Raw genomic sequence first — 23,654 nt, forward strand, 5'->3', positions numbered from 1 at the left:
ACATATGCAAACAACACGTTTATATGAGTTTAGAGTTGAGTTTAATTGGTTAAATTTTAGTTTAAGTACGGTATTTGCTGATGTCAAAGTCACTTCGACTTGCATCTCTGTGACCCCAGTTGACTCTATGTTACGAAGTGTGAGAAGCACGTGATCTGAAGGCTCTCCGCTCGGATGAGTCGGTGTGTGTCCGCAGAGGAACCAATGAGACTAGACCTAGCGGAGAGGAACCCGGAAGTGCGGGACTTCGGCATCAGTGATCGCAGAGTTAAACAACAGCGCTGAAGATGTGGGTCTGTGTGCAACTGTAGTGGCATTGCTGTGTTCTTTCTGTTTTTCATTTAGTGCCCGACGAATTAACTGGCGGTAGAATGGATTCAGAAGGAAGAGCGTCAAAAATAGTACGTATTGGCGTGAATTGGGCTGGCGAACCCCGGTTTCTTACAATTTGGTGCGGTATCTCATGTAGTTTCACTGGTAGTGGAGTTGTTGTCAGGTGATATTTGCATGTGACACTTGATAAGCTGTTTTTGTGGGTCAGGGTTGTTTCTTATTTAGGTTTTTACTGATGTTATCCTGGACAAATGTGACGCTATTGTAATATCTGAGTGTACAGTAATGATATTTTCATATTTCATTTGAACAAATCAAAAACACTTCTTTATGTGTCACCGAGTTCAGCGTCCCACGCCTTTCTGTTGTGGTCGTTGCAAAAAATGTCTAAGTTACTCATGTTCTATTACAACAGCATGCAACCAAAAACGCTCTTCTTTGCACTTTTGAAATAATTCAATTAGTGAATTTTGTCTATCAGTTCTACTTTGTTGTGGGGTTGCTGGCGCAGAATCTGTGCTTCCACAGTCACTAGTGAATGAAGTGTGTCCACTCCTATCCGAAATTTGCTTTTGGATAAAAAGCGATGTATAAATACAAGGCTTTAAAAATGATAAATGTGATACTACGTGCTATGCCATTGCAAGCGTTACGTTGTGTAATAAAGATCTTTATTATTAAAAACTGCAAAACTAAAACGGAAATTTCTCACTGCAAGTTGAATTATTTGCTTTCAAGTTCAAGTTGAAACTTGAATGACTATAATTGTCATTATAGTCATATACAGGTACTGTACAGTATATGGTATAACGAAATGCTATTTCGCTAGCTCTCAGACGATATGTAGTACAAACAAAAACCCAACAATACAATTGTATAATAAAAGAAAGAGAGAGACAACAGGCAGTGTGCAAAAACAACAACAGACAATGTGCAAAACAACAAAAAGGTAACAAGTAATGTGCAAAAACAACATCAGATGTGCAAAAACATGCATCAACAGAATGAAATAAAAGGATAGAAATTATGGGGAGTGAGCTTTTGACATGTAAGGTAGAGGTAGATTTTCAATGTGTGAGTTTTTGGTAAGAAAGAAGGCACTGTGAGGTTCAGATCATAGGTGAGAGTGAGAGAGGCTGGGAGTTTAATAGTTTGATAGTGCTGTCTCTGAGTCTGGTGGTCTGGGCCCGAATGCTCCGGTACCGTTTTCCAGATGGTAAAGGGTCATACAGTCTGTAGCTGGGATGTGTGGGGTCTTTGATGATAAGACCCCATAAGTAACATTAGAGCTTTCCTCAAGCACCGCCTGTCATAAATGTCCTGTATAGATGGGAGGGCAACCCCAGTGACCCCAGTTTCTAAGACTGTACAATAGAATCGGTGATATTATTATAACATAATGTTATAATGAAGTTCACAATGTTTAGGCCCATTGGTCTTTCATAGAGGAGAGACACTAGCATAATGTGAATTGGAAAGGATTTCTTGTGAAGATTTTTTTTTTGCTTGTAGGTTCTGAATCGTTAATATGGAATGTCAAATGCGTTCGGTTCACACTTCGTCAGTTTTAATTCTAACTGATTAACAGTGTCTCTGAGGAATTGTAAAGTTATGTTTCGGTGTTGCATCTACTCAGTTAAAAGAAAAGTCTGCTTTGGGTTGTCGTGAGCACATTTCTTTTCTTAGCAATGTCGGTTAATGTAGCTTCAAATAGAAAAGAGGAACCAGCTTATTTTCATAGTTTCATCTCATGACCACAGAGGTCTGTTTGTGCATCGCGCTTGGGGATCAACATCCTTTGGAACAATATACAAGACCTGTAGCAGAGTTCTGACAATTCTGAATACATCAGTTGGCATTCCCGAAAAAGTCATATTATGGACTGTATCATTAAGACTTAAGCAATAAACTCAGAGAGAATAATTTCCTTTGTGGTTTCACTGTGGTGAGGATAACCACAGTAGCACAATAATTGTATCTCTAGACCCCTGCTGCCAAAATTCAAAATTCTGAAATGAACATCATTTTAGAAGTTAATCCAAACCATTACTTTAAGCTATACACTGAGAACAGAACTAGCGATCATAAATGGATACTAGCAGCCCCTAATTTCAGAGTCATGAGACAGTCCTTTCTTCACAGTCAATTCAGGAAGAGTCCTGAAGAAAATGGTTCTTGTATCACTATCTAGAAATGACTGAATAAACAAACCTGCCTCTCATTTTTAAAGTTTTTCAAGAACTCTGAGTTACTGACGTTCATATGTTTTAATATTTGCTTCCTCACCCTGTGTTATCTATGTAAGAGTAATCTCTTTATACACAAGCCTTGTAGCATACTAATTGCTTTTGTTTTGGAAATTTAAAGATGGAATAGTGCAAAGGTACTTTTAAATTCTGTAGAAAATCTTTGAAAGTGTTGTTGTGCGGTCAAGAATTTACAGCACTCTTGTGCTGTTAAATTTAAATTAGAGTGGCATTCATGGTGTAAACATGATATTCTTGTTGTTACAAAGACCATATATGCAATATCTCTGTTGATCATCTGCGAGATACATTTTATCTGCTTGTGTTACTGACATTGTCAGGTACAATTATTATGAGACATGAACAAACTCGCTTAAAAATCAGAAATGAAGAATAGTCATTAATTATTGATTTGCAGAAACATTTATTAAACATTGCAAACTAACACACAACTATATTTTATTACAAACAATTCACAGAAATCTCACTTAGGAACAAGTAATAGGTTTATTCCATGCTGAAAAGAGAAGAAAGACATTTCGGCCATGGAGCCTTCTTCAGGTGTGAGAAAGACAGGGCAGTAAGCAAAGGTAATGTAGCGGGAGTGCAAAAGCTGGGAGAGAGGAGGAGCGGGAGGCGGGAGCAGGGGACAGACAGAGTGGCCAATCAGGTAGTGTGACGTCAGGATAGGTGAAAAGAGGTGTGAAAAGAAACCTACAATGAATAGAGAGAATTTAGAAGAAAAGTAGTCTGTCGTTAAGAGAAGGGGGGAGGTGTGATCCTAGCTGCAGGATAATTTTAGTTTCTGTAGTCTTTCTGATGTATGAGTTCGGAAAACAGTCTTTGAGAAAACAGACGGAGAGAATAGTGTGATCATGGCCGTCGGAAGTGAAATGAGAAACAATGGGCTCAGGGAGATCTTTAACCTTCACAGCCCTAACATGTTCTCTGAACTGGTCTCCAAGTCTCCTTCCTGTTTCTCCAATGTAGATGGCTGGGCATTTACTGCAAGAGATGAAGCAAATAAGGTTGCTGGAGGTTCAAGATACTCTCTGGGTGATCCAGAATTGTCCGAGGGGCCTTGAATGAGTGCGGTGTTAGATGTGTACTTGCAGGTGAAACAGCGAGCTCTGTTGCAAGGGAAAGTGCCTGGTGTGGATGGTTGCTGAGGGCGATCAAGGGAGCTGTGAACAAGGTTAAGCAGATTAGGTGATCAGCCATATGAGATAATGGGGCAGTCAGAAAAGAGGGCCCCAATGGAGGGATCATCCTGTTGGATGGAAAAGTTGTCGTTAATAGTCCTGGGGATAGGAAGTGTGTTGGGGTGGTAGGGAAGCACCAAAGGAATGCGGTTGTTGTGGTGGGAGTTCCTGATTGAGTTGATGGTCCGAGTTAATTGAGTTATTAACACTGCTAGGGTATCCTTCTTTTGATGAAAAAAGAGTACATTTTGAGGGTTTGGTTCTGGAAATTGATGTTGTAGCTGAAGGAACTGTGATAAAGGGAGAGAGTTTTAGTGTGTTTGGGGTGAAATGAGCTATACAGGAGATAGCAGTGTGAATCCATGGGTTAGTAATAGAAATCTCGCTTATTTGCATTCAACTACATATAATGGGCAGTTCAGACATTTTGTCAAACAGTTTTAGCAGTGTATTACCATTTCATTATGTCTGTGTAGTTCAAAGGTTTCTCTAACAAGTACGCTTCTTGATTATGCTGGATGATACTGTTGCTTTACTTACCTATATCTCCTGTCTGTCCACTGACAAACCCACCACAACCTTTCACATCGCCATGGAGCTTTTTGGAGGTACTGCACATCATGTGGACAGTCTCTCATCTTGTTGTTCTTGTTAAATATGTTGCCCTTTTCAAGCTTCAAGTCCAACATGTTTACTCTCTCCTTGCCCTTCTTTGACATTTACTTTTATTCTTATTTGTGGTTTCATGCCAATTATCTGCTTTTGTTATATTCACCTCAACAGGACTTTGTGTGCTCCTCTCGACCATTCTTGAAGAATACCTTGAGATTTGATATGCATTTGAAGTTGACAGCATGCTGTTTGCTGATATGGAACAAGTAGCGAAGTTCTTGCTCAGTCCTATTGACTAATCAGATTAGAGCTTATCCTGGTATCTAGTGCTAGGAAAACAATAACTGACACGTTTGATGACTCCATGATATTTGCTTTTCTTAGTTGATATTCAGCAAGATTGCCTTCATTTTTTCATTTTCAAACAAAGGCTGCCTCTGGTCATAACGAGGATACAAGACTCCATTACAAAACTGTTGCAGCTGCAAGGGGTGTTGGTGGACCAATAGGTGATGCTCTTCTCTTACTTACAAACTCCAGAATGGTGACCAGCAATTCTATTTGATTATGTAGGAGACCGTTTACATGCATTATTATATTAAGTTTATTAAGTATTAAGTTTACATGCAACTTAATAAACAGTTAATAAAGTTGCATGTAAACTTAATTTACATGCAACTTAATAAACATCAACATCATCACTTTATTAACCCTTTACAATTTCTTGCATTAGGAATTATCTTTTCGCATACCCCAGCTTGCTCTCCATGAGACACACAGATAGGGAGAGAGCCTGGGGTCAGAGCGCAGGGTCTGCCATTGTAGAGCGCCCCTGGAACAGTTAGGGTTAAGGGCCTTGCTCAGGGGCCCAATGGAGTAGGATTTCTCTGCCAGCTGCGGGATTTGAACCGGCAACCTTCCAGTCACAGGTGTAGATCCTTAGCCACAGAGCCATCGCTCCACCCTAAATCAGGAAGGGATTTAAGCTTGATATCCTGGCATACTCCTGTGTGTAACATGCTTTAGAATCCTTAAGGGGTTACTATTTACCAGCACGAAAGTTACTTTAGACTTAACCTAATGGCAGAAAAGTAAGCACCGATGCCAATTATATTCACCTGTGTCATGTTCTTGGTCTTCACAGAATACTTCTTTCAACGATGTAACTCAAAGTATGGAAGAAGACCCACTAGTTGAAGGACCTCTCATTTCACCACATGTCCTGGATTCTGATATTAAATCAGAGTTTCAGAAATTGCCTACTTGGTGGTTTGCATTTCTCCTTTCATTCCTTCATGTGAGTAGTACACGATTACAAGCTGTTTTTGGTGTTTTGGTGTTCTTCATATCCACTTTTTTATTTTTAATCGTTTTAAGTAAAACAATACAAGAAATACAAAAAAGTTGCATTATTTTGATTTTTTTTCTCTCCAAAAACAAATTAATTGTGGAAAAGTAACATTTGTGGTAATAATCTTTATCTTACACTGCACCTTGTTCACATGCAAAGCTAAGTAATGCTACAGGAGAAAAAATGAATGTATTTTTGTGTGCACAGACTCTGTAAAGATACTGAAAAGACAAGCATGGTGGTGAACGCAGCATGAACAAGTGTTTCAGTGCATAGTAGGCAAAGGCAATTGTTTTGTGTGCATTACTAAGGAGAAGCATGAATGCTTAAAATTAATAGATGCTGTCTTAGAACCACTTAATTGTAAACTGAAGATGAACATATAATATTCATGTACAAAAGCTGTTAGGTTATTGTGATGTTCTGGCGCTGAATGTAGGGTTTTGGTGGAGAAATGTGGTTCTCAGAAAGATAAATACAGTGTTGTTTCTTTGTTTCCTAGGTTGCCTTTGTCATCCTCTCCATTGTGCTAGCTGTTTTCTGTTCCATCAGAGAGGACAACACAGAGGAGTGTAAGCGTTATTTACAGGACTTTAAGACTAAGACTGTAATCGTCATTAGCAAAGTCGCCCTGTGGCTTCTACATGCTGTTTTTGAGCAGTTTGTACAGCACCATCACAGCAGGACCCGGAACAGAGGATACTTGCAGTTCTATCGATCCACACGGAACTTGAAGCATCTGCCGCTGTTCATACATTCTGCAGGTGGGTGAGTCAGCCCGGCAGTCATCTGATGTATAGCAAACATTTTAGAACTGACCTCCATCTACTGTTGAACAGAAGATGCTAGTCTACAGCAACAGTGTTAATTTTCTTTAGGTTTCTTATCTCACGAAAGAGACTGATAAGGTGTTGGAGTGTAGCATCCAGGTGGGTGCTGCACATTGGTGGTGGTGGAGGGGAGTCCACATTACCTGTAAAGCACTTTGAGTGGAGTGTCCAGAAAAGCGCTATATAAGTGTAAGCAATTATTCTAATAATAATAATTATTATATTTATTTTTTCAAGCTGGCAAATACCTGTTTAAGAAACGTATTTCCACATGTGGAATTAAACCCCATTTCCCAAAGCACTTCATGTGCAGCAGAGTACCCACTTCATCCATCACAGAATTACAGAACCTGCCCCATATTTATGCCACCAAACCCACTCTGGTGGAGAATTGAGAAATTGTTTCACCAATTTATTTAAGATTAATATTTAGGGAGTCTGTTCAAGCCCAGAGTGGAATTCAGACAGGACACCAAGGTCTTGCCTTTATGATTCTGAACAGTGCCACTGGATCTTTAATGACCTGGAAATCAATAAACACAGTTTAATGTTTCATTTAAAGAACAGCACCTCCTACAGCCCAGTGTGCCCAGTCACCACAGTGGGACATTATTCTGGGAATTCTGATCCAAAGGTAAAAGTGCCGGCTATTGGTACAACAGCACTGCAAAAGCACCAGCTTGGTCTTCCTTGGAAGTCTTTCTAGCCCAGTTCTGCTTAGCCTTGGAGTTGTGGCGAGATTAGTACAATATCACTGCAGCTACATGCAACAAGAATAGTTAGCTGAAGAATGAAAAAAACTGTTGAATTGCTGTTCAGTTCTGGTTTACTTCCAAATCATTTATTCTACTGCTTATTATAAATAATTTATTATACTGTTCATTAAATTCCCCCCTTGTGTCTTTGAATTGAAATTGATAGGATGCTTACAAGCATGTTACAAATGTGATTCCGGTGTTAGCCACTTGGAGGTACCCTTTGCTCAGAAAAGGTTTTATTTCAGATTAACCTTTTCATTTGGAGAAAATGGATGCACACACCATTTATATTCTTTGTCCACTGGAAAGGTAGTACTGAAAAATAATAGGTAAATATGACGAGGACCTTAAACTGTTTTTCTTTTAGATAAGATTAGATGTTTTTCAGAAGTTGTCTTTTATGTTGATATTCCCTGTTGCTTACATGTTACTGAGAAGGTTAACAAATTTACTTTTTTGTCTTCTGTTAGTTCTGGTACCACCTAAAAGCTTAATTGTATGTACAGGCCAACATAATATACTGTATATATCTATCTCACCGGAATACAATTATTCTTGTCTCTATATTACATGTGAAATTATCAGGAATGTAAGTGTACAGCAACAAATACATGCCAACAGCTTTGAGCTGACCATTAATTGTTTGTTTATTATTGTACCATTGACATTACCTTATTACATTTGCAATGATTTTTTTTTTATTTTAGGGAATGCAGGACTGCTACTTGTCCTGTCTATGAAACTGTCATTTCCGACTGACAATCACCTATACATGTATATCATCCTTGGACTTCTGGGGCTGGAGCTCTGTTTCTCCATTCCCTGCCTTATAATTTACACAGGTGAGAATAACCCTACTCTACAGCATAGGACATCATCCTGTCTTTGATTTACAGTGTTAATAATGTTGCTGATTTGGTTCAACATTTACCTTGCAGATTCAGGACAGTTAAATGGAGCATTCAAGTTAGATAACCCATGACAGATATTTTGGAAATCTACTGTGGTTCTTTAATCACACATTAAGAATAATGCAGATAAAGACTGCAATCTTGGTCTGATTTTTATTTATTTCTGTTATTTCTATTTAGAACATATACATTTGTTTTTGTGTCCATACAGAAATGGAGTCGGTGCATTGGCCTTAATAATTTACTGTTTCTCTTCGTCAATGACAAGAGTTATTGGCAAATATAAATAGCTTTTTATATCCTTCATAATGAAGGATGGTTATTAGATTCAGTTTGAAAATGTATTTTATTCTATTAATTTTACAGGCAGGAGTCTGGGTGATTGGCATTTTTAGTTTACATTTTTTATGGATGAATAAAAAAACATTTACATATTCACCTAAACATCCTTATCTAATAAACAGAGTAAATTAAACTTAATTATGTTGGAAACTATACAAGTAAACAAATAAGGGTGGGAGCCTTAGGAATTAGCAGGCTCTTGTTTTGGGTCAGAAGGTCTTAGCCTCATTCTTGCCAAAGGCAGACTTTGCATTCACTCCACCCAGAAACACCTCTGAATTGTTTCATTGTTTACTGTAACTGTTATAGACTGAGTTCGTGTCTTTGATTAGAATCCACCATTCATCCTGCTCAGTTAAAAAAAATCCACTTGCATATCCCAAGATCACATTTACTTTAAATTGAGCTGCAGTATGTAAGAATGTGAGTGTTTCAGGAATGTAAATGAAAAATACTGTTCCTTTCTTCCTATTTTTAATTAATCTGTACTTTCAGTCAGATTTGTATTGATGATTTACTATGTAAAATACTAAACATCATGTTGTTTTGAAAGAAGACTTTCTTTAAAGAATAAAGTCCTTACAGTTAAAGACAAAAACTAAAAACAGAAAAAAGATAAAAGAATTGTTGACTGTTTGGCAGACAGTGCTGTATCTCTTTTAACTTTATTGAAGTCCAAAGTGTACCACCTCATTGTAAATCCCTAAACATTTAAATCCGCAGGCTAGATTGAGGTTTAACCCAGTGGCGAAAATACCTTTCTTTTTTATTCATTGAAACCAGTTTCATGACTTGTAATCAACAGTTTTTGATCGGCTTTGCACAGCACTCCAGTTCTTGTCAAAACATGGGGAAAGATGAATATAACATACCTGCACCCTCTGACCTGTCGGGTGAGATGCTTTTTTGCCATCAGCATAGCTGTTGCTTATAACACTGGAAGTGCACATCTACAGAGGTCACTGTTGCATTGCGAGCTGCTCAGGCTCAGCATCCGTTATTTAGATGTGCACAGCTCCTTTGGACCTTTGAATCTAGACAATATTAGCTTATCAAATGGTTATAAAGCTCATCTTGTGCTCAGAGCGGAGCTCTTTGCCAGCTGGGAAAAACACATTGCTCAAAGGCTGGAGACTTTAGTCAGGTGCGTGCCACACTAATCGGTAACTTGCCAGAAAGACAGACATATCGATAATGTACGGAACTGGTGTATTCGCATAGCCTAATCCAAAGCAAAGATATTTTGGAAAGGGAGGGGAAAAAAAAGGTGTTCAATGCTATAATTAAAAATGGATTATTCTGAGAGGTTGATAAAGTGTAAAAATAGAAACAGGTTGCCTCAAACATTTGAATTGATTTAACATCACTTTCATTACATCATTTTACAGCACAATACAGACTATTTCACGGACCTAAAGATTTCATTTATAATACAAGAGACTTGTTTTCAAGTCAGTTTTGCGTAGAACAACTGAAATCCTCTTTACCAGTAAACGGATACAAGGTAAAATGTATTACTTTAATCTTGTCAGAAGAATCAAAATGTTGAATTTAAGCATATTAGACAAATATGTATGACTTTAAAGAGAAATGGCATTCTTTAAAAAGTACCATTAGTTAATGACACTTCAGTATATTATGGTATAATGTGATAATTTAACTATTCCTTTTCTTTTGTATGAAATAGCCTTAAATGATTTAATGACCTTTACCGATATACTCTAAAATTCTCGCCACTTTGTAATCTCTTAGGTTGTACTTAGTTTTTTTTAAAGTAAAGTTATAAAGCCATTGATAGCCAGAGTATCCTTTTTATTTTCCTAGTGGTAAGGAAACATTTGGAAAGGAGACAGCTCACCCCTGTCTTCGAATTTCTTTTGAAGATGCATGAGTTTAACTGGAGAAGCTAAGAGATGGAAATTTCAGTTTTCTCTTCATTTAAAACTGAATACACACTATTGTGTTGGGCATCATTAAGATTTCTGACATCAAAGTATTCTACTTCTTATTCTTCAAGGAGTTAACTTTTGAAATAAAAACCTTTTGCTTTCTATTTGAGCAGACAATCCTGCTTTCTCAGAACTCACTCCTTGACATTCAGAAGCATCACTATTTTTAATGCTAGAAAACTATTAATGAGGTTATTTTTAAAGAGCTACATAAAACTTTAGTGATTCCTTTAACTTCTGAAAGTTAACGATGCATACATTGAAAATTTTCAGTTTCTCAATCATACAAAATTTTGAAAGCTCAATTGTGAAGTTTTTTTTTTACATTTCTGGGTTAATCTTGCCTTGGAACCTTGGGGAAAAAAACAGAAAAATGGCACCAAAGCATAAGGTTTAATCTGTTAGCTGTTGCTTGGGTATTGACAGATTGAGAGTCTAAGAGGCAGTACTGACACAGGTACGCAAACACATAAACACTTGACTGCAAGAATGCCGGAGCTTTAATAGGAGCTTTCTGGAACAGGATATTTGCGTTTGGTCAATGATTGATTAAAGGGGACTCATTGTATCAGGTGATGGTTTGCCGTGTTGTTTAAGTCTCTGGCTTATTTCCCAGCAAATCATCAGAAAATGCAAGATTGGAGGAAGGGACACATTGTTAACAATTTGTTATAGATTCTCACAGCAGTAAAGATATTTGCATTTTTGTATGGAATGAAATGTGCAGTAAACTGCAGCGGAGTTGACAGACAAACCACAAGAATTTGCCCAGTTTTGCTGGTGTGTACATTCAATTAAAGGGGAGCTGCAATGCTATTTTTATATTTTGGGGTTAGAAAGAATCAGCATTGATGAATGCATTTCAAACCACAATGAAAGTAAAATGTACACAGTAGAATGTAAAACCTCCAATTCTCATTACTAAAAAGACTACATTTCCAGGTATGCACAGCACCATGTTCTGCGACGCAGAATGAGACAACAGAACTGGTGAGGTGAAGTGGCCCTATTACATTATAAACAAGCAGCCTTGCGATACGTCTTTAATCCAATAGAAGTATTTCTCTCGACTTTTAGGTAGTTTTGCCGACAAGAATTACTTGTTAACTCTTCATGCAGATCACAGATGGAACATTTCGCCCCATCTCCAACTTACCCTTTCTCTCTAAAATTCTAGAACGTGCTGTCACACTTCAGTTACATAACCACCTCATGACAAACAACCTTTTCGAACCCCTCCAATCTGGCTTCCGTCAACTTCACAGCACAGAAACCGCCCTAGTCAAAGTCACCAATGATCTCCTAATAGCTTCTGATTCTGGTTCTCTTTCCATACTCATCCTTCTTGATCTCAGTGCTGCCTTTGACACTGTTGACCATAACATCTTGCTTTCTCGTCTCGAGACTGTGTTTGGAGTCTCTGACACTGCCCTCAAATGGTTTAAGTCTTACCTCACTGATCGCTGTCACTTTGTCTCTCTCAATGGGTACAGGTCTGAAATTGGTCTTGTCAAGTCTGGTGTCCCTCAGGGCTCAATACTGGGCCCCTTGCTCTTCAGCATTTACATGTTCCCACTTGGTCAGCTTTTAAGATCACATGGCCTCAGCTTTCATTTTTACGCTGACGATACTCAAATATACATCCATACCAAACCCGACAATGATGTGGCTGTCTCTATTCTATCTAATTGCATCTCTGACATAAAAATTTGGATGACTCAAAACTTCCTTCATCTTAACTGTGACAAGACTGAAGTCATGCTTATTGGTACCCCCCACCAACTTCGTAAAGCCAGTCCTGTAACCCTGTCTGTAGATGGCTCTGTACTTGAGCTCCAATCAAAATTGAAAAACCTTGGGGTTATATTCGATTCTGGCTTAACATTCGACCCACATGTACAGCATACTGTCAAAACATCTTTTTTTCACCTTAGAAATATCGCAAGACTACGCCCTATGCTATCATTAACTGTGGCTCAAAAGCTGATCAACATATTTGTATTCTCTCGAATTGACTACTGCAATGCTCTGCTCCCTGGGGTATCTAAATCTACTCTGAACAAGCTGCAGTATGTCCAAAATTCAGCAGCCAGAATCCTGACCAGATCTAGTGCAAGTGTTCACATTACTCCTATCCTGGAGTCCTTGCACTGGCTTCCGGTCAAATTCCGCGTAGACTTTAAAATCCTCATGCTCACCTACAAGGCTTTACATGGCTTGGCACCTCAATACCTGTCTGAACTTTTATCGCCCTACTCCCCACCTCGCAACCTCCGCTCTTCAAATTCTGCCCTCCTTACTGTCCCCCAAGCCCGTCTACATTGTATGGGCGACAGGGCCTTCTCCTGCTATGCCCCCAAGCTCTGGAACTCCTTGCCCAAGGATATTAGAGAGTCACCTTCTCTAAACTCCTTCAAATCCAGACTCAAAACCCTCCTTTTCAGAAAAGCCTTTACTTAACTGGTTCCATTCTTCACCCCTCTGCTCTTCTTAATACCATCTTCCACGGTCTCCTCTATTGTTATTGTTGTATTGTTGTAATTATAATTGTGTCCTGTCTTGTGAAATTTTCTTATTTATTGTTGTAGTCTTCTTATTTATTGTTATTGTCATCCTGTAAAGCGCTTTGAGAAGCCACCTTTAAAGGCACTATATAAAATAAAGTTTATTATTATTATTATTTCTGCACTGAAATATCTGCTGCACAACCTGTGCTTATTCATTTGTACATCGCATTACATTAGTTATTACAGTGACTAGTGAGCAGGAAGGGCTGCATCATGTCACAATTCTTGTGAATTGTCCATGGCAAGACCAGCATTTGCAACCTCACTGTGACTGCTCAGTACTCAACAGTATGTTGACTGGTTGTACAGTAGATCTGTTTTTTTTAGTATGGTATAAAGCTGAACAACAAACATTTATTGGCTCTTTCAAGTTGTTTTTATTTTCATAAATTATTTGTTGTGTTGGTCCCTGAAGAAAGCTAGATTGAATCAAGACATTGTAGGTTACTACAGGGCTACTCACAGTCTTGCATCTTTAACTGAAGTATAGTACAGTACCTTTTTAGCTGGGGCGCCATGTATTTTACAGAGAGAGCTGTAAAAGAGCTGTCTTAAATCATGTCCAGCAGTGGCTCATTTTAAATGTCTCTTTCTTACCAGTGGCACTCAACATTCAACAGCGTGGCACTGGGTTTCATTTTATGCCAGTATTCTTCAGCGCTATGTAGGCACAACTATAGACATGTATTTAACTGCCTCTGGACTTTCATCTTTTATACATTTAAAAATATAAAAGTAGAAAATGAGGGTGTATCCTGCCTTGTGCCCACTGCTTGCTGGGACAGGCTCCGGCTCCCCTGTCACCCTATATTGGATAGTGTTTAGAAAATGGATGGATGGAAGGGTGGTTTCTACATTGGTTAAGTAAATGCACTTGATTTTGAGTTGTTACTTGATAACACTGAAATTAAATCGAATATCAACATCCAAAACCATCTCAAATTCACAATGAAACTTTGGTGTGTTGTTTTATCCTTATGCACTTGTTGTCATTCATTATCCATCACACTAAAAAATAGGAATTTTCTTGCTTTTCTGTAAATTACCATTAGTGTTTTCTTGTTTGCAAATAATGAGGTAATTTAGGAATTTGAATTGTGATATTTCTGATTCTTATACATAACTGATACCGAGTATTGACACCAAGGACTGTCATGACCGTGAAATTTTCAAAATGCACTTAAAATCTACTTTTGACTAAATCTTGATTACTGTTAGTTTATAATTATTTGCTTATTAATTGTTCTGTACAATACTGTTGTGCTTGCCATGAAAGACTCTCTATAAATTAAAAGTGTTACTTCACTTTGAAAATAAGAGTTAATACAAAACCGTAAAGTTTTAATTTATTTGCACTCTGTTCAAGTTAAAGTTAATTATTCTGAGTCTGTGATTTTGACATTTAAATGACAACTAACTGTATTTTTTTAAATATTGGGGCTAAGAGAAGTGAACTTTGTTCTATGCTTTTTATAAGGTACTTCACAAAATTGTTTTTCTAGTTTTTTGGATTCAGTAATTCTGTTCTTTAAAGCTTTTAGATGGGGCTCACTTTCTACAGAAAGGCCTTAAATCATATGACATTATAATCTCTATTGCAACAGGTTAGAAACACTAGCCTTATCTTTTATTGAACCTTTATATAGTCTTTAAAAATTCACTGTTGTATGTAAAGAGGTCTTAGCAAGACAGCTGAAGAAATTGCCCTCTGAATGGGACAGAAGGTGTCAATAGATTGTAAGTGTTAAAAGCAGAAGGTCTAAGTGCAGGATATAACAGCTTCTGTGCTTCCTTACATACCTCGTAATTATTTCTTAAGATGGATCCTAAACCTTTGCCAGCTTCACCGAGTTCCTAAAGATCTGTTCATTCTTTCGCCAGGTTCTAGTCCCATTGCTTGACTTCATGGTACCAGATCAAAGAAAATCTAAATGCAGGACTTAAGTGACAATGCTAGGATTTGTAGCTTGTAAATTATACATCCTCTTTGTTTTAGGTAATTCCTTTCCAGGTATGTTAAACGGCTGCATTTGTTTTCAGTTCTTCTTATCTATGTTTTGTGAATTAGATGTAGATCCTTCAACAAAAATACTGCCTTCAATCACATGCATTTTACTGGATCTGTAACATTTTTTTTTCCTGTATTTTGATATTTATGACTTTTTGGGGGGTAAAAATCAGAAAGTGACTTAGCAGAAGGAAGTATTTTGTTTTCTATCATAAATGTTCTGTTACTCATACTTTTTAAAGCTGTAAGAAGCTGAGAAATGTAAAAAAAAATCAGTTGTAGTATCAAATTCTATATATCCATGTATTTGGAAAAACTAAGGAAAATGAGTTGTGGTAAATATTTTGTGTCCAATTCCATAAATGTAAATTGAACAAGTAATAGGTTTATTCCACGCTGAATAGAGAAGAAAGAAACCACAATGTTTCGGATGTGGAGCCTTCTTCGGGTGTGTGATTAAATTTGAAATGGTTTATTTCAGGATATACAGTTATTGAATAAATATATATTTTGAATACAACTTTTAGTACGTATTTCCATACTTGGCGATGAGTTGTTTTGCTCTGTATAATAACTATGTGTATATTTATGAAGGAATTAAATTCCCAGTGTAGTGTACGTGAAGAGTGGCAATATGTTCTACACATGCTAATTTAGTCATTGTAAATGCATGTGTAGAACGAATGTATTTTGGAAAAACATGTTAAAATAACATAACCTACTTAATTGCTAGTTAATTACATAGTCAATGACTATTTAATTACTCTTAAACTCTAACAGATAGATATCTGACAGAAAGCTGTTTAAAATCACAATTTATTACAAAATTAAGAGCATCATTGATTGTGTTAATCCTTAAGTCTCTGAACCAAGTATATAATGACTAAGGCGGCAAAGCCTCTGCTGTGATTTCTTTTATTAGCCTATAGATTATGAATGCCTTCAGGGATGTAATTTTTTAATACTTTTTCTTTGTAAAGTTATGCTTAATCTGGCAGCTTCCCCCCGGGCTCCTGCAGGGAAAGACTAGTCCGATGTGGCCAAGGGCTAATTTAACTGGTGCCAGTGATTACCTCTCTGAGAACTGCCGTCAGATACAGTTAGTAATCAATAGAACTGAATATTTGTAACTCCCCTGAGGTGCAGCTATTAACTTTAACAATAGTTGAAGACATCCCTAAACACCTAGCCCTCTAATATATTCCTCATCAGTGCAACTTTTTTTGTAATGGAACATGTTAAAAGACTAAAGCCAAGCTCATGGTATCCTTCTGGTAGCAACTGAATAATTAAGATTTGACAAGATCTTAAACCAAACAAGATCTTAATTATTAACACAAAATGACTGCCTGTGTTTCTGCACAAACGTGTTTTGAAATGCTCTTATTTTAAACTCATGTTTATAGTAGAGCACTGTTTTTGAACTACTTAGTTTTCAAGTATCCTTTCATATTGAAAATAACAAAGAAAGTACTCTGACTGCCTCATCAGATGACATATAATTGTTGAACATTAATGATTTTTCAATTTATTTGTTTCAAAAACACGCCCCAAAAATTTAGGGGATCCAAACAAACCCCAATAGAGTAATTGCAGATAGAGTATTTTTATTATACCATAATGCAGTTTCACTGATAATTGGTGGATTGTGGAGCTTTTCCACCTCTGACCGTGCATTACAAGTTTCATACAAAATATGTATTGGATGGTTGCCGTATCAGAAGTGCTGCACTGGGCTGGCATCCTGTCCAGGGTGTACCCTGCTTGCACCCTTTGCTTGGGCTAGGGTCCAGCTCCCCAGTAATCCTGAATTAAAAGCAGTGGTTTGAAAAAGGATGGATGAATATCTGTAATGGAAGATGTGTAATCTGAGCCCTTCCATATACATTGACATTTTGTGTTATTTAAACCAATTGTTTGGAATCATATTTAACAACTCCCCTGATTGCTGCTAAAAATAGATATTACATATAAACTGTATTTTGATGACTTTCATGGATTTTAATGTACTTTTGATAGTGCTCACCCATAGTGTCTACATGAGGTTCAGCACCCGTAGAAAGGCATACTTTGCTGGTAATGCTGCAAATTCACAGCAGTCTGTTAAGCATGGGGGTTACAATTGTGTACTGTTGCCTGAGGAATCCCAGTCACAACTGTATAACTAAGCAGCTCCAACCTGAAGCAGTGATTTTTGAACTGGATGGCTCAGTTTATCATTCTAAACAAGTGCCTTTTGCTGGTTGAAGCACTTCTGAGCCCTTCCCTTTTCTGAGGTGTTTGGAGCAGTTAGAGTAGTTGACTCTTTAAGCCCTTGCTTCTTGTCGGTAATAAGACATTATGGTAACAGAAATAATTAGCAACTCTGCTTGTGTTTCAGAGCATGGAACCTGTGGTGATGCTTGTTGGGTGAGCTTGAAAGGAACAGTGTTGAGCTTTGATTTATTTGAGTACAGTACACTGTGCTCCTGCTTTTGTTCTGAAGAATAATGTTTGAGAGGAAGGGTGGAGAAGGCCACCCCGTTTAGATACCGAGGTGGTCCTCTGATTATTTTACAGCCTATTGTGTCATGGTAGCCATGCAATGTTAGAGCCTTGTAACAGCCTCTCTTTACTCAGCCATGCAAAAGTACTCTACTGAGGCAGATGGTGGAAACAATTGGAGGCAGGCACCATTGGGAAAGCAAGTTGCCTTTAAGGTTGCAGTGATAATTTGAAGACTTTGCCTGCCCTTGTTGTTAGACCCCCTAATTTGCACCTTTCACTCTTCTAATGAACATGAACAACATTGCTTTAACACTATGGTTCAGTACTGCCAAGTTCAGTTATTTTTTTCCTGTGTTAAGTGCAAATAACAAACTTCATTTAATGCTGCATCTTTCAATAACAGCTTCTCAGAGTGCTTTACAGTAAGATTTCTTCTTATATTGGTAACAAGGTCTTGACGGTACAGAGAGGTATAAAATTAAAGCTTATTAGAATGGTTTTATTTACACCCAATTCCTTTGAAAGAGTATTACTGCAGTAAATATATTGTAATATTTACTGTTATGTCCTGGCAGAGAGTATAAACTACTGGTTTCTGTGCAGTTGTGTTGTTGTTAATTACTATTGCTAAGATTAATTTTTGAAGTAGTAGTCTTTTAGAAGATTGTTTTGAATTACAGAGATTGCTTACCTGAAAGTTAAAATTTACAATACATCCACACTGTTTGGTTTGTTTTCATCCTAGGTCTGTGCTTCACAAACCTTTTCAGTTTGCAGCACAACTTTGTTGTTGTAAATTTTTCACCACACTCCAAACGGTTTTAAAAATAATCACTACTAATATTGCTAGAAATAACATGTCTTGCTAAAGAAAAGGAACAAGTGATAATTTATCCCATGCTGAAAAGAGAAGAAAGAAAACACCGTTAGAACCTGAACTATTGCTAAAGGACATGTACATTATTGCTTTAATGAAAGATATTTGACACTTTTTTTTACTACAATTTCAGTGTGAAACGTGAGCTTGTTCTGATATTTATTTCAGTGCCAAAAAGGAGCCACACAGATGTCTTGATTCCATTACTTCATTTCAATACTCATTACTCTTTGGTTCATAGTTTGGGAAGCACAAACATAAACACTAGGTCATACTCTTTCACTTATTGAAAATGGCAAAGCATATGATAGTTTGAATGTCAAATGACACCACTATAAAAACTTAGAATAATAGTTGTTTAGCATTGTGCATGAGCATATATTTTCTTTCTTAAATGTATCCTTGATGTAAAACTGATGTAAAATGTTTATCTCCGTTTGTACATATGAATATTTACTGTTCTATCTGCGTATCCTGTATTTTTTTCAGTGAAAGTTATAAACTTCAACAAAGAAAAGCCAGGTCCTGATATCAGTCAGGAGGAACGTTCAAATGCATATCCAAGCAGAAGAAGTCTGATTAACACAGAGACTGGGTTCAGGTATTGAATGGATTTTGCATTTATTATTTAGGTTTTTTATATGAACAATATATTATTTTGCTAGTCCATGACCCTGTATCACCAAGATGTGACATCTCATTGAGTAATAATCATCTAATTTTTGTTGACTTCTAAATTTTAACACAGTTTGTTGCAGAATGTGTTAAAGCTTTTTATGTTATTTACTATTGCTATACTGGGGTGTTAATATAATATATATACATATTTACTGTGAACCATAAGAATAGTTATTGTTTTACCTATTATATAAATGGGGCTAATAAAAACAAAGTTTCAGTAACCACAAAGCAGAAACCTAAGTGGCTGATGTTATTTAAGACTTATCAATACAGTCAGTAAAAGTTAGCGATAATTAAGCTTATTTAAAAAAAAATAATTTAGTGGTGTCTCTCACACATGTGCATAGGAATATATCAGACTTTCATTTAGAATGTCATATAATATAAACGTAATCAAGCCACGTTGCTCTTGGTAAAATGTGTTTGAACATATATTTATAAAATGTTCATTTCCATCCATTTTAAACTACAGAAAAATACAAGCTCCTAACAGGATAAAAGTGTCTCCATTATTTCCATAAAAATAAAGTCACTACTGGTTTCGCTGTAATTTATGGAAGTAACTGCAGTGCATTAATTTATTGTAATGTTAGAAACAATAGGTGTTGAATATCCTTTTCATCAGTAAATTTACATTGTGCTGAAAATATATCAGTTAACGTTTTGCATACAGTACATTTGATCTTCCTTTTGTTTGTGCTGTTAATGTTATTTGCTCTCTGCTAAAGTAGCACTGCGCTGATTCTGTAAAGGAATCGGGGGTCAGTATCAGCCCACTTCTTTGTTACCTGCCAGGGTATGATTACAATCTACAAATAAGATGAGACTATTTGAAGGATAACATCTTGAAATGTGCAGATGCACTGAAGGCAGAGCATTCAGTTCTCTCATGTAGGAACTGGACATGTCCAGCTTTCAAAATGAGCATTTCTTTGTTTTGCTCAATTATGTTTTGGCAGCAGCAGACAGTTTAGTGACTTGTTAAGCAGATAGTTGAACTTTCTGTATATTCTAAGACAAAAAATGTATGTGTATATATAGTGTGATCTGGTATGAATTTGTATGTACACCATAATTGATGTATGCTCAAGAGCATTTATGGTAGAAAATGTATGCATTTATTGCCCAATGTACAGAGAAAAAGTAAATTGTATGTTTAGTTAAGTATGCAGAATGAAGTAATGTTTTATATGTATCGAAAAATATCCACCTGCTCTCCCCACCCCAGAAAGTTTTGTTCTAGCACTACAGCACTTTCAGTCCTGGAAATTTATAGTGTGATCCTCTGCTTTCTTTTAAGGGACTGTTCAAGTTTGGAAGAAGTTGTGGAAAAGCAAGCAGATCTGATTGAGTACCTGAAGCAACGCAATTCATTGCTTAGTAAACGTATTCTGTCTTTAACATCACAGCAGCACCGGGACTGAAGCAATTAAAATAATGGTAATGGTTGGTGCTTTCTTTTTCTCTTGTATAAACAAGAGGACCTTGTTTATACTTACTGGAAATAGTTCATTTATGTTCAGTCTTTTGTATTTTGAAAGTAAATTTAAGCACACTACACAGAATGTGCATTATACATCGGTATGTGGTGTGCTTGAGCATTGTTAATGCAAATTATAAAATAAAAATGTAAAAATGTTATAAAAACATCTGTGGGTTTCCACGTCTCATGGTGTGCTTTATGGTTGAGTAACATCTATCAGGTGTGTTTACATGAAGGGCACTCATGAATTGCTTATTCTTGTGTGGAATGCCCAAAGTAGATGCAGTGTTTCATGATAGCCATATCTGTGATGTACTGTATCAATATTACTATAAAAATGGGAAAGAAACAAAAATAGGATGGCAATAAGAAATAATTCTCAATATAATGTGTTGAATGATTATAGGTAAATAAGTAAGTTTATACGTGAAAGTTTATTAAAATTGAGAAAATGACTAGTTTATCAACCCAGTTTTATGGCTACAGCTTCCATACTTCACAGGGAGAATGAAGATCTGCTGTCACGATGAGCACTCAAGAAAAAGTTGTCTTCTGAAATGCTTCAGGATCCACAGTGCCATATGATTTAATCCAGTCAGGAGCCCCCCAGAAGATGTTTACTGACATTTATTGAGAGTTTAATTAAGGGGAACTAAATGCTCATTGTTTTACTGTGGGATTTCTACATTATTTTAATGTACTGTATGTAATTACTACAGAATTAGGGGTGATGATGCTTGTATTTGAACTTTGATAAGGATGCTAGTTTTGTTCTGTAAGAATTGTTCTGTCAATATCTGAGATCTGGTAGTTAAGAAATCATCATTCTGAGAATGAAAATATTTTTTTAAAAACTGTATTAATAAAATCAAGGCGGTTCTTAAGAAAGATGGGCTCTGATAATATTTAACTTGGAAGAGTTGAACAGTGAAAATAATGTTCTGAGAGCCGTCTATTTTGTATTTTTTGTGATTGTTTTCAGGTAGCCGTTAGACACTGGAAATATGATTTTATATAAGCTATCAACTGGACATTATTTGTTTTATTACTTTTATGTTACAATGTACGTTACAGTTTTTTCTGTTGTATGTGTGGCTAAAAAGTTTTGTTTTCAGCTTTTTAAGAATTCTGCATTTAACTTTAAAAATTCCGCATGTAAAGTTTATTCAAAACATGTTTAAAAGACTATCTTTTAACACAGTTCACCATGACATCTTATTTTCTCATCTTGAGACTGGAGTTTCTGACACTGCTCTCAAATGGTTCAAGTCTTTCCTCACTAATCGCTGTCACTTTGTCTCTCTTAATGGGTATAGGTCTGAAATTGGTCTTGTCAAGTCTGGTGTTCCTCAGGGCTCAATACTGGGGCCCCTTGCTTTCAGCATTTACATGTTTCCACTTTTTAAGATCACATGGCCTCAGCTAACCTTTCTATGCTGATGATACTTAAATATACATTCATACCAAACCTGACACTAATGTGGGTGTCTCTATTCTATCTAATTTGCATCTCTAACATAAAACCTTAACTGTGAAAAGACTGAAGTCATGCTTATCCACAACCCCCATCAACTTTGTAAAGCCAATCCTATAACCCTATCTGTAGAAGGTTCTGTACTTGAGTTCCAGTCTAAATTGAAGAACCTTGGGGGATATCGGATTCTGGCTTAAACATTCAACCCACATGTGCATCATATTGTCAAAACATTTTTTTTTTCACCTCATAAATATCTCTAGACTTGGCCTTATGTTATCACTAGTTGTGGCTGAAAAGCTGATCAACACATTTGTGTTCTCCTGAATTGATTACTGTAATGCTTTACTTGCTGGGTTATCTAAATCTACATTGAACAAACTCCAGTATGTCCATATTACTCCTATTCTTTAATCCTTGCACTGGGTTCCTGTCAAATTCCAGGTGGACTTTAAAATCCTCATGCTCACCTATAAGGCTCTGCATGGCTGGGCACCTCAGTACCTGTCTGAACAATTATCGCCCTACTCCCCACCTCGCAACCTTCGCTCTTCTAATTCTGGTCACCTTACTGTCCCCCAAGCCCATCTACATTGTGACAGGGTGACAGGGCCCTCTCCTGTTATGCCCCCAAGCTCTGGAACTCTCTGCCCAAGGATATCAGAGAGTCACCTTCTCTAAACACCTTAAAATCCAGGCTCAACACCTTCTTTTTTAGAAGAGCCTTTACTGAACTGGTTCCATTCTTCACCCCACTGCTCCTACTATACAGTACGTAGTACCACCATCCACGGTCTCCTCAATGTGTTTTAATTGTGTTATATCTTGTGTATTCTTTTTATTTGTTGTTGTTGTTGTTGTTGTTGTCATTCTGTAAAGTTATTTGAGAAGCCACCTTTAATATAAAATGTATTATTATCTTTGTAATTTGATTAAAGATTGTACATTTATTTATTTTAGATTATGAATTCGAGATTTGAGTTTTTCATGGTGTTTGATTTTTGTGCCTGAATTTTAGTTTGTTTTTTGGCATTATACGTGTGTAGCCCTATAGCAGGGTGGTAAATGGTATTTTCTTTACTTATATAAAATAGGTGCATTCATCAGATGTAAATCCAGGCAAACATTTCCATCAAATAGCTTAGTATGTCCTTTTGCAAGGAAAAAAAGATAATTCTGTTGAGTTGATAAATGTTAAATAAAATGCTTGTAAATTATAGTATCTGTTGTATCTTTTGATGTGTAGCTTTATACATTGTTATTAAAACTTCCTATTTTGTTAACTTCATTATAAAAATGAAATTCAAAATTATATTTAATATTAAATTAACATTTAAAACTATAAGAGATTTAACTTGGAAGCAACAGACCTTGACATAACCGATATTGTTCAAATGCAGTTTTTTTTTATTTCATCAGCTGATACTGTATGTGGAATTTGAACTTTTGAATGCTTGTTCTCTGAAAATTATTAAAACTATGTAAATTCAACAATAATGGTAAAAAGAAAGAAAAGATTAATAAAACATGCATACACATTTTA

The 23,654-nt window shown here is 36.6% G+C and overlaps 1 protein-coding gene across 4 annotated transcripts; it reads left to right on the top strand.

The window, feature by feature from the left end:
* Positions 1 to 237: 237 nt before the first annotated feature.
* tmem192 (transmembrane protein 192) lies at positions 238 to 23,330 on the top strand. Of its 4 annotated transcripts, none has more exons than XM_069187695.1 (7): positions 238 to 401; positions 5,538 to 5,690; positions 6,247 to 6,508; positions 8,040 to 8,174; positions 18,963 to 19,074; positions 20,455 to 20,594; positions 21,124 to 23,330. In XM_069187695.1, exons 1-6 carry the CDS (start codon positions 372 to 374, stop codon positions 20,576 to 20,578), a joined length of 816 nt encoding a protein of 271 aa, XP_069043796.1. In that variant the 5' UTR covers positions 238 to 371; the 3' UTR covers positions 20,579 to 20,594; positions 21,124 to 23,330. The 4 variants fall into 4 exon arrangements, with proteins under 4 accessions (XP_069043796.1, XP_069043795.1, XP_069043799.1 ...); XM_069187694.1 differs by having other exon boundaries at positions 21,140 to 23,330; XM_069187698.1 differs by lacking the exon at positions 21,124 to 23,330 and adding an exon at positions 4,824 to 4,902 and having other exon boundaries at positions 20,455 to 20,803.
* The last annotated feature ends 324 nt before the right edge of the window (positions 23,331 to 23,654 follow it).

Source organism: Lepisosteus oculatus, chromosome 1, assembly GCF_040954835.1.
Source record: "Lepisosteus oculatus isolate fLepOcu1 chromosome 1, fLepOcu1.hap2, whole genome shotgun sequence".
Lineage (NCBI taxonomy): Eukaryota > Metazoa > Chordata > Actinopteri > Semionotiformes > Lepisosteidae > Lepisosteus > Lepisosteus oculatus.

Coding starts and splice junctions, on each gene's coding strand:
- tmem192 (XM_069187695.1), top strand. CDS start 372: ATGGATTCAGAAGGAAGAGCGTCAAAAATA. Junction 5,691..6,246: donor TTCTCCTTTCATTCCTTCAT/GTGAGTAGTACA, acceptor TTTGTTTCCTAG/GTTGCCTTTGTCATCCTCTC. Junction 6,509..8,039: donor GCTGTTCATACATTCTGCAG/GTGGGTGAGTCA, acceptor TTTTTATTTTAG/GGAATGCAGGACTGCTACTT.